This window comes from Camelina sativa, chromosome 9, assembly GCF_000633955.1.
Source record: "Camelina sativa cultivar DH55 chromosome 9, Cs, whole genome shotgun sequence".
NCBI lineage: Eukaryota > Viridiplantae > Streptophyta > Magnoliopsida > Brassicales > Brassicaceae > Camelina > Camelina sativa.
Genome location: NC_025693.1, coordinates 24,929,140 through 24,940,931, shown reverse-complemented (window position 1 = coordinate 24,940,931; position 11,792 = coordinate 24,929,140). Strand labels below are relative to the sequence as shown.

The 11,792-nt window shown below is 35.9% G+C and overlaps 2 protein-coding genes and 1 pseudogene across 2 annotated transcripts; 1 reads left to right on the top strand and 2 right to left on the bottom strand.

Annotated features, from left to right (window-relative positions):
* Positions 2,169-4,287, top strand: LOC104712133 (uncharacterized protein At4g02000-like). The gene is made up of 2 exons (XM_010428963.2): positions 2,169-2,547; positions 2,807-4,287. The coding sequence occupies exon 2, from the start codon at positions 2,814-2,816 to the stop codon at positions 3,486-3,488; it is 675 nt and encodes a 224-aa protein (XP_010427265.1). The 5' UTR covers positions 2,169-2,547; positions 2,807-2,813; the 3' UTR covers positions 3,489-4,287.
* On the bottom strand, positions 4,658-6,571 carry LOC104715677 (zinc finger MYM-type protein 1-like). The gene is made up of 3 exons (XM_010433067.1): positions 6,251-6,571; positions 6,019-6,183; positions 4,658-5,866 (listed from the first exon to the last, which is right to left on the bottom strand). Exons 1-3 carry the CDS (start codon positions 6,569-6,571, stop codon positions 4,658-4,660), a joined length of 1,695 nt encoding a protein of 564 aa, XP_010431369.1.
* LOC109126476 lies at positions 7,949-8,347 on the bottom strand (annotated as a pseudogene).

The following is an 11,792-nucleotide window of genomic DNA, read 5'->3' as shown; positions in this document are numbered from 1 at the left end:
ATAAGTCTCCCAATGATGTAATTTTGTGATCAAGTTGTTACATTTGTATTTGTTTCATCTTTCTTTGTTTGTGCCTTTTTGGTTTAAAAAAAAACTGTAAAACTAATATTTCGATTGATGCAAATAAAATAAATTGAAAAAAAAAATGAAAAAAGAAAGTAGGAAAGTGAGGCGATGTTTGAAAAAAGTGATGACTGCAGTTAGATTTTACACACGTTAATTGCCAACATTCAGTGGGTACTATGTAGTGTCTCAGAATGAATTTCGAATTTAATGTCTCTTTAGTCTAACCGTTCTTAAATCTCACAGTCACAAAGTAGACAATTTCGAAATATTTTGGTGAAATTATGCTATGAACGAATAATATATATTATTCATTAATATATGGCAAAATGAAGTTTTGAGTTTGTTTTGCTCAGCAAAATACACACGTTCGACCACGAAATTTAGTGGATGGATGGATATGCAATAATATGGCGCATCGCACGTTGGATAGTAAAGTTCAATGGTCCAGACTCCCATATTCCATATATACTTCCGAACTTTCATACTATAGAAATGGACAATAAAAAATCTAGTGAATAATAATAAAAAATCTAGTGTATAAAAGTAACCACTAAAGTTAATAATATATATGCCTACCCAAAACAAAAAAGTTAATAATATATATTGGTATGACATACATCTATACTATTAAAGAAAAAGTATTCACTAGACTCAAATTGGACCATGATTTCTATTTGGTATGTTTTTCATTAAAAATGATTAGAGAATCACCTAATTTAATTAAATTACCCTATAGTTTTGATTTATCTAAATGATATTTATACCCTTTGGTCGACAACTAATTTACCACGGGTTGGGATGCGGATCCTGTTTAACCCGACTATAGATGATTTAAAACACGCAGATCCGTTTGTAATTCCGGTTGATAATATTCGGATCGTGAATGTTGTTTGATTCAAGAATAGTTATTCATACAACCAAACAGAGGTATAATCCCTATAAATAAGGAAATTGGTATCCGAGTATCTAATGACTTCAGTAATATCAAATATTAACTACTACCATACTTAATCTCTATAATTATTACGAATATTAATAATAATGAAAAATCTTTAATACTTATCAATTGTGATTTTGTTGTTTCCAAAATAATTAATAGATTAAATACGAAATTGTATATATATGTAAATTTATTTGATTTGCTTTTATACTGTGAGATATTTACGGAAACAACAAATCAACTTAATACAATTAAATAAAAACAAATCATCATTTAGTTAGTAATTAATTATGAGTAGTATAGATGGGACGAATAAAAAACATAAATTATATATATGTAAAGTTGTAAACTAATTTACAGAAAAAGTGTAATGTATATCCCACATCGACTAAATATTTTGGAATATGGTTCATAATCACTATAAATATATAACTAATATGTTTTGAGTACAAATGAACAGGAAGCTTGATTTATCAGGTATCCAGATTTAATAGTTTAATTTCGTTTTATATTTGAGCATATTTAAACTTTTTAAAAATAAACATATTATAATATATTTACGTTTTTAGAAAAGTTTAAGATATTATAAATATTTAAATTTTTATAAAATATTTAAATTATTATAAATATTTGAACTACGTCGAAAGTTTAAAATTTATACTATTAAAGTAAGAGTACTCATGGACCAACTTTTGGACCATGACTTTGTTTTGATAGTTTTTAAATAAAATGGTTAGTAATCAATAATTATTAATACATTAGTATATCATGGCATTAAAATTCTCTAACCATTTAAATTAAGTCGGATCATGCGCCGGTCATTTAATACCCGTTTAGTTGATCCAATTTTCTCTTCAAATATATTTATTATGTATTAAATCAACTATAATCTTATCTAAATCCGAATCGGTTAGAAGATTTATTTAAGAAAAACATATACATCAGATTTAAATAAGGAAAATATTTAAATACATAATAAATCAAATCTAAACTTACTGATTCTTTATAAATATTTTTTTTTTTAAAATGAATAAACAAGCAAAGGAGATTACAATTAATATATGTGCATATTTTTCATCATTGTTTTAGGAACAAATAAATAAGTTCAATTTAATTTTGAAAAATAATTTAAAATAAAAATTAAATTACTTTAAAAGATACTTTAAAATAGTAAAGAATTCATCATAAGAAAAGGGCGATGGCGATTAGGTTATCGTGTTGAATGGTTCCCGGTGGTGGGTTTCGAGATGTGTCTTGGTGGCTTCTTATTAGGTTTATGGATCCTTGGGCTGGGGGTCTGCGATTTCTATTGCCTTTAGCGGTGGTAGAATGGAATTGGGCGGATCAGGATTCTGGGATTTGGGGAGTGAAGGATCTCGCTTTTCAGAGATTTGGATCGGGGGTTTGTCTGTTATTACAGATTGTGAAAGATCCGATTTGCTTGGCTATTGCTCTGGTCTCTATGGGATTTGCTCGTGACTTTGATGGGCGATTTGGGGTTGAATATGGAAAGAGTGGCATTTGGTCCCAGAATTTCTCGGGTAAGCAAATATCCCATATACTTTTGTTACGAGATTTGATGGCTGGGTCAATGATTCGCGGTTTAATGGAGATAGTGAGCTCCGATTCTAGTCCATGGGTATTTATTTGGCTCTGTGTGGTGTGTTGGTTTGTCATCTCGCTTTTTTCATCCTTTTTTGGTGTAGCAATTTTCTTACGAGGGTCCTTTGTATTCAAGTTGTTAAATTAGAGTGTTTCAGTTTCGTCAAAGGGTTCTTATCGTGTTTCGGTTTTTGGTAGGGTTATCATGGCTCAACTGAATCTCAACAAAGGAAAGCCTGCCTTGGTTCGAACAGAGACGGTGAAAATCTCAGATTCTGTGATGGCGCAACGTATCCAGCAGTTTTCTCTCACTCTCACTGGGAGATTGATGAATCCTGCGGTCCAACGAATGGAATCCTTGGTGGCTAATTTGCCAAAGATTTGGAAGCTTGAGGAGAGGGTTGAAGGTGCTGATTTGGGTCGGGATACTTTTCAGTTTAATTTTGAGACAGAGGAAGATCTTCAAGGTGTATTAAGGAATGGTCCTTACCACTTTGATAATTGGATGTTATCTATGGTTCGATGGGAACCTATCATTTCAGATACTTATCCCTCTGCCATTAACTTCTGGGCTAAAGTTTCAGGGATCCCTATGCATTTCTGGGAGGTTGCAACCCTTCAAGCAATTGGTAAGAAGATAGGGATTCTTCGTGATGTAGATGAGGAAATTGGTAGTCTGTTTGTGACTATCAATGGTTTTAATCCTCTCATCTTCCACCTGCTCGTCCCGTTTAATACTGGTGATGAGGTGGTAGCCTCGCTAGAGTATGAGAAGTTGCTCGGTTATTGCAGTCATTGCTTTAGGCTAACACATGATGTGAAGGTATGTCCAGAGTTAAGTAAGAGTGAAGGGGGGTCGTGGTCAGGGGGACATCGCTGATAGGAGGGGAGGTTCTTGGAATCAGCCATTGTTAAAACCGAATGCTCAACATTTTGAGGATGGTTGGGAAAAGCCAAGGAAATTTGCTAAGCGTTCTCTTGATTTTAATTCAGAGTCATATCGAGATAGAGATCAACAGTAGTTGCGTATTGGTGAGAGTTCAAAGAATGGTTTTAGATATCAGGCTAAGAATCAGGGAGATTTGGGCCAGCAGAGGAGTTATGTGAGATATGCAGAGGCTAGAGAGGGTGCTGGTACTTTCATGGTTCATCAGTCCCGATCCCATCCTCCTAGAAAGGGTATGGTCCTGCTTGGCCAAAACCCCTGTATCAGGCTAAGCAGAAGCTTGGTTCGCAGGTTAATGTTGATCATGAGTCATGCATCCCTACAGCTGATTATTTGGTGGACCGGGAGAAGGATTCACTAATGGAAAATGTTAATGGGATGAGCGGTGGAGTCAACGAGGCTGGGTTTACGGTGAGTTCTGATGACCTTCTAGAAGATGGGGAATACCAGGAGGGTGAGGCTTCAGGTCAGGTTGAGGTTACTGGTGCTGATTGTTGATCTTTGATTGAAAAACAGAGTATGATAGATAGAGTTAAGAACATAACAGAGAATGATAACGGTTCTCTCTTCTACTCAACACACAACTTTATTAATATTATGAAATCTGAATGTAGTTTACAAACAATGACAATGTCTTTATATAGACTGAGAAAAGACACAAACTAAGAGTTGTAACTCTTCACACATGTAAAAGACACGTCGTTTAATGTATGAAATAGATTAAACTTAAACATTACTAAGAAACTCAATTATATTCCAACACTGATGACGATGGTGTTTAGACGGATACGGAGAAGGGCGTGTCAGAGACCAAGGACGATGCTCCACAAGGTACTGTCTCTAACTCTTCTTCCCTTGTTGAGGATTTGGGGCATGTTAATCAGGCTATGAAAGATATTGAGTTGGAAAATACTAAGGTTATCAAGGCTAAGAGGGTTGGTTTCTNGCAGTGGCGGATGTAGAAACTTATTATTTAACATGGGGCACAAAATAATTAATAAAATAATTAATTAAAATATAATAATAATATTATTATTAAAAAATCCAATACCAAAAAAATAAAATGTTAAAAAATTGTCATAACAAAAACATATTAAGAAGTCCTACAAAACTATTCTACGATCTTCCATATCTTGAAATCTTTTTATCACTACCTCATTTGTCACTTTATCTAAATGCTCTTTTTCAATAAAACAAACCATACAATCATTTAAAAACTGATCACCCATTCGGTTTCGCAAGGTAGTCTTCACAATTTTCATCGCAGAAAAGCATCTCTCGACTGTAGCAGTGGCAACAGGTAAAGTCAAAACCAACTTCAAAAGTCGATAAACAAGAGGATGCGAAAGATGTTTTTTTGTGTCCATCATTACACGTGCAAGATCTCCAAGACTCTCCAAATTAGCAAACCTTTTATCTTCACGGATATTATCGATGTAAATACCAAGTTGATGCTCAAGAGATATCCGCTCCACAGAACTAAAATCTTCTGGATAAAACTCAGATAACCTCACAAGTTTCGACTGGTCAAACTCGTGGAAGGAACCAAAAGGGCTCAAAGACGCAGTGCAACTAAGCAATTCAGTGTTTACCTCGTCAAAACGATCATTAAACTCTTGAATTTGCATATCCAATACAGTGTAAAAACATTCCACCTGATAATGATGCAAGTTTGTTATGTTGGTTCTCTGTCTTGGCTTCTTTGGATCAAAAATTTCTTCTTCCATGATGATCAACTCAGTTTTATGACTCTCATAAAAAGAATTAACTTTTTCAACCAAAGAATCCCATCTGTTATCCCTGAGATTGTACAATTGTTGCTTGGTAGATTTCACCAGAGACATAGCATTCAAAATGTCTTGATCTTTCCTTTGCAGAGCAACTGATAGAGTATTTGTGATCCCGAGAAGAGGTAACATCAACTTTAAGTAGAACACAAAATCAAAGGTGTGCAAATATTTGATAAGACCATTAGCTTGCCGTCTTTTGATACCATCACTCCCTTCGCTCTGGACATACTCCAATACTTTCACAATAGAAGGGAATAAATCAACTAACCGTACTAAGGTATTGTAGTGAGAACACCATCGAGTATTACCAGGTCTTTGAAATGAAAGCTCCTGATTCAGTCCCTTTCCTGTCTTAATTTCACCTTGACTAATTCCTTCTTCGATGATCCTTTGTTGGTCTTCTCGAACCATATCTTTCCTCTTACAAGATGCTCCAACCACATTTAACAAAACCGAAATCATATCAAAAAAATCACCAACTTCAAAATGTTTTTTAGCAACTGCCACGACGACCAATTGAAGCTGGTGAGCAAAACAGTGTACATAATATGCAGTACTATTTTCTCTTAAAATCAAAGATCTCAACCCATTAAATTCACTTTTCATGTTACTTGCTCCATCGTAACCTTGTCCCCTTAATTTTTTCATANTGGATAAAACTCAGATAACCTCACAAGTTTTGACTGGTCAAACTCGTGGAAGGAACCAAAAGGNTCACATTTCAGAGTTGCAAAAGATGTATCTTGAACATGAATAAGACCAATAAATCTTTCTTTTACTATCCCATCTTTATCAACGAAGCGAAAAACCACTGCCACTTGCTCCTTGGTAGAAACATCCTGCAGACTCATCCATCAACAAGCAAAATACATCGTGATTAACTTCTTGAATAATAGATTCAATAACTTCCTCTGCAAAGTAATGCACTAGATCAGTCTGAATTTTGTGAGACACCATCTGATTATTTTTTGGAGCATTCTCCAATACAACCTTTTTTACAAGCTCATTTTGATCTGCAGTATATTTCACAAGCTCTATGAAGTTTTCCCTATTAGCTGATTCTACTGACTCATCATGACCTCGAAAAGGTAATCCTTGCCGTAATAAATATCTACAAACATCAATTGAAGCATTCAATCTGATTCTGTATTCATTTTTTGCAGCATCATCCTGCTTATAAAAAGCATGAACAATTGATTGACCTTGTCTCATCAAATTATCAGCCATTTTCAATGAATTATTGTGAAAACTATTCACTTCTCCCACATGACCACTCAATCTCTTTGGATTTTTTTATGTATCAAATCCCCTTGTTACAAATTCATCACTTCCACCTTTATTTTCTGTGTAATCTCTAAACAAGTAGCAAACCAAACAAAAAGCCTTGTCTGTCTTCACACTATATTCCAGCCAATCACCATAAAGATCAAACCAAATTGGATTGAATCGTCTCAATTTATCTCCGGTTAGTGTTCTAGGAAATTTGTGACCACGAGGTTGATAAGGACCCTTAACTAAATATTTGCGTCTTACCTCATCTCTTTGGTTAGGGTGATATTCCACAATTCGTTTCCTATCTGCAGGGTCCACGGGTAAATTCTCCAAATCATCATGAGAATGAGATGTACTTGTTGGTTTTTTTGGAAAATATTTTTCCATAGATCACCTAATAAAAAACATAGCATGAATTCATCAATATATATTTAAAGCAATTGAATGAGACTATCAATTTATCTAGAATAAGAAGAAAATCAATAGACAAGTTTATATGCTATAACACGTAAACAGAATTTTGTCCAACGACAAGTTTTGCATCAATTACTTACTGTTGTTTATATGCTGTTTGATAAAAAAATCACCGAAGACAAAAATAATATTGGAACCAATCAAAAATAGAAGCAGAAGATTTTTCTCTCTCTATGGTGCAGTTGTATTGCTGTCGATGAACTCATGAAAACTAGGTATAAGTCCCGAAAAAAAAATGTTTATAAACTTTGAGTTTTAGACTATTAGTTAGTTGGGCTTGAATCATTAGTAGTTTTAAAATAGTTGGGCTTAACCTATACTCCCTCCGGTTTTTTTTACTTGTCGTTCTAGAGCTTTGCACACAAATTAAGAAAATAGATCAATGTTCTATTATACCCCTTCTTTAATACATTTTCTAATTTTTTATTGGTCAAAGCATTAAAATAATTGGGATAAAATTGGTATTTTTACCAAACATATGCATTGGAAACCTAAAACGACAAGTATTGGAAAACAAAAATTTTACTCTAGAATGACAACTAAAAAAAACCAGAGGGAGTATTACCTTAATATATGTATAGCTTCAATTATGATACAATTTACATTTAATTTTTAGTTTATATTATAGAAAGAGCTTTCGTTAGACATTAGCATGTGGCACAATAATTAAGTGTTATTATTTTCTGAACTATGATAACGAAATCCCATGCAAATTTTTTTTTCAGGATTTGGCATGTGGTACGTGCCACACAAACTAAAGCGTACGTCCGCCTCTGTCCGACAATCCCCCTTAATTGAGTTTCTATTTCACTCCAAGCTTCCTCCTTGCTTCATGTCGAACTCTTCGTCATCCGACATTCAAACAACCTTCTCCTTCCCTTGCAAGTAAGGCACTTGCGTCTGAGTTATTCCATCTAAATGGAAAACTCTTATGCTTCATCTCAATGTTCAGTATCCTTCTCCCTTGAGGATTGTAGATAAGACATCTCTTGTCTTCAAATAAGACTCCATATCCTTTTGATATCATTTGAGCAACACTCAATAGATTTCTCGCTAAATCCGGCACTAGAAACACCTCTTTGATGATCTTCTCTCCTTTGCTTGTCATCACTTGGATATTTCATTTCCCTGCCGTCATTACACATTGACCATTCCCCACTTTGATTGGCACCTTTATACTCTGATCAAGAGTGATGAAGTATTTAACTTCCTTGGTCATGTGATTAGTACATCCACTGTCAACTAACCATGTCTCATCTTTTGTTTTTGATGATACTTCTTCTTCAACCATACTGAACAGCATGTGGTCCTCATCATTTGTCTCTTCAAGACTTAGATCCGGTCCCTCGGTTCTTCTTAGTTTGCAATTTTTTGGCTAAATGTCCCGGTTTGTTACACACAAAACATTTTCTCTCACTGTTAGCCACTTGTTGCGAAAGACCACCTTTGTTGTTCTTCTTCATCCAACAATAACTCTCATTGTGATTGTTACGTTTGCAAACACCACACCACTTCTCGGCATTCTTTTGACGCTTGACTTCTGATTTGTTTTCTCCATAGAACGCTCCTTCCGTTGATCGTTCTTCTCGAATTGATACACGCTGCTCGTGTGCTTTCAACGTTCCTATCAACTCTGTCACCGACAACGATGTTAGATCCTTCGTTTGCTCCAACATAGCGACAATAGTGTCAAATCTTTGAGGGAGAGATATGAGATTTTTTTGGACGATTTGGTAGTTGGTCTTCTATTCTCCATTAACCCTTAATTGTTTCCCAAATCAATTAACCTTCATGTGAAAACTTTGATGTTTTCACCTTCATCCATTTTCAGATTTTTATACTCTCTTCTCAACGATTAAAGTTTTATCAATCGAACTTGAGGAGTTCCTTGAAATTCGGACTCCAATGCATCCCACGCATCCTTGGAAGTGACTGCTGGTGCTACACGAGAGAATATGGAGTCCGTCACCGTCGTTTGCAGAAGTTGCAGTGCCATCATGTCCTTCATTGATGCTTCCTTCCACTGATTTTTCAGTCGCACCACTTCAGGTGTCTCTTCGGGTTGCGTCGGTTTGTTAGGAACACCTTCTTCCACCACTGTCCACAATTCACGTGTCTTTAAGATGGTTTTCATCTTAATCCTCCAGAAATCATAATTCTCTCCATCAAAAATAGGAATCACTTGGTGTGTTGTTGTCGCCATACTCTTATGCCTCTCTTTCTACTTCCCAGTGGCCCTCGAATCAGTAGAGCTCTGATACCATGTTGATCTTTGATTGAAAAACAGAGTATGATAGATAGAGTTAAGAACATAACAGAGAATGATAACGATTCTCTCTTCTACTCAACACACAACTTTATTAATATTATGAAATCTGAATGTAGTTTACAAACAATGACAATGTCTTTATATAGACTGAGAAAAGACACAAACTAAGAGTTGTAACTCTTCACACATGTAAAAGACACGTCGTTTAATGTATGAAATAGATTAAACTTAAACATTACTAAGAAACTCAATTATATTCCAACACTGATGACGATGGTGTTTAGACGGATACGGAGAAGGGCGTGTCAGAGACCAAGGACGATGCTCCACAAGGTACTGTCTCTAACTCTTCTTCCCTTGTTGAGGATTTGGGGCATGTTAATCAGGCTATGAAAGATATTGAGTTGGAAAATACTAAGGTTATCAAGGCTAAGAGGGTTGGTTTCTCTGGTTCTAGGGGTGGTAGGGGGATAAACGACATGGTGTAGCTACTGCTTCGCCGGGTAAACGGTTATTAGCTAAAGATTTTTTGTTGAAATCTGCAGGTGACGTTGGTAAGAATAAAGGGGCTGTCAGGCCAAATCAGATGAAGTCAGAGGGTGGCAATATGGGAGGAGGAACCCACAAACAGAAGAAAGGGATGGTGGCTCTCCCAACACCGCCGGCTCAAACGTGAAGACTATGAGTTGGAACTGTCAGGGCATTGGTGCGGATCTGACAGAGAATTATTTGCAGGATTTATGGAAGCAGAATAAACCAGATATTTTATTTTTATCAGAAACAAAAAGATGTTTTTCTTATTTACCAAAGTTCCAGAATAAATTTCGTTATCATCATTTGTATACGGTTGAACCCTGTGGGTCGAGCGGTGGTTTAGCTATTTCTTATAACAATAATATAAAACTTGAAGTTCTTTATGCACGTGACCGGTTAATAGATGTTCAAGCTTTTTTGGGTTCTCAAATCCTTTTTCTTTCTTTCGTATATGGAGATCATGTGCCCGGGTGTAGACAGGAGGTTTGGGACAAATTAATTCAAATTGGCTCTATTCGGCAGGATCCTTAGTTTATGATTGGTGATTTTAATGAACTAATAGGTAATCATGAAAAATCGGGAGGCACGATAAGACCGGCTTCATCCTTCCTTCCGTTTATTTCTATGATCCGTGAGTGTGGTATGTTAGAATTTCTGTGTTATGGGGATTTACTTTCCTGGCGAGGTAATCGCTGCAATAACAAGGTGGTCCGGTGTAGGTTGGATCGCGCTCTAGGGAATGAAGATTGTCATTCACTTTTTCCTTATTCGCGAGTGGATTATCTAGAAATGATAGGCTCTGATCATCTCCCTTTCTTAGCCTCTTGTGCGCAATCTGGGGGACGACACTTTCGTCCATTTCGTTTTGATAAGCGTTGGATGAGGAAAGAGGGGTTTTCTGGGGCCGTGGAATCGGGGTGGAATCGTACTAGAAATTTCCGAACACCGGTGTTTGTGGATAAAATCAAAAATTGTAGGAATTCTATTTCATGGTGGAGGAAGCAGACTGTTCCGAATAGTAAAACTCTTATATCTTCACTAAAGATGGCTTTAGAGATGCCTATCATGATGAGGAATTGTATTGGCAACAGAAAAGTCGAAAATTTTGGTTGTGGGTTGGGGATAAGAATACTAGTTTCTTTCATGCTTCTACTAAACAGAGGAGGGTTAGGAATAAGATTGTAGGGCTGTCTGATTCAGAGGATGTTTGGGATGAATCGAGTGAGGGTATGGAGAGGATTGCGTCAGATTATTTCAATAATCTTTTTGCACAATCGGATGTGTGTGGTATTTCAGAGATGGTACAAGCAGTCAATCCATTTGTTACAGAGCGTATGAATAGGGAGCTAACTAAGGATATCTCAGAGATAGAAGTTCGTAAGGCTTTATTTGCAATGCATCCGGAAAAAACTCTGGGACCGGATGGGATGACCGCACTTTTCTTTCAGAGGTTTTGGCCTCATCTTAAAGGGGATCTGGTTGTTCTGGTTAGGGATTTCTTTTGGACAGGGAAGTTTGATCCCATAATTAATGAAACTAATATTTGTCGGATTCCAAAGGTTGAAGTGCCTAAAAAAATAGCAGAATTCAGGCCTATTAGTTTGTGTAATGTGAGTTATAAGATCATATCAAAGATTCTTTGTTTCCAGTTAAAAAATATTCTGCCCTCGATAATTTCTGAAACACAATCGGCATTTGTTTATGTTCGGTTAATCACATATAATATTCTGGTGGCTTAAGAGATGTTTCATGGTTTACAGACCAATAGGATGTGCAGTTCAGAATTTTTGGCTTTCAAAACAGATATGAGCAAGGCCTATGATCGAGTTGAATGAGATTTTTTGAAAGCGGTCTTAATAAGGCTAGGCTTTGATTCCAGATGGATCTCTTGGATAATAT

Excerpts from the sequence above, each read along its gene's own strand:
- LOC104712133 (XM_010428963.2), top strand. The coding sequence starts at position 2,814 with ATGGCTCAACTGAATCTCAACAAAGGAAAGCCTGCCTTGGTTCGAACA.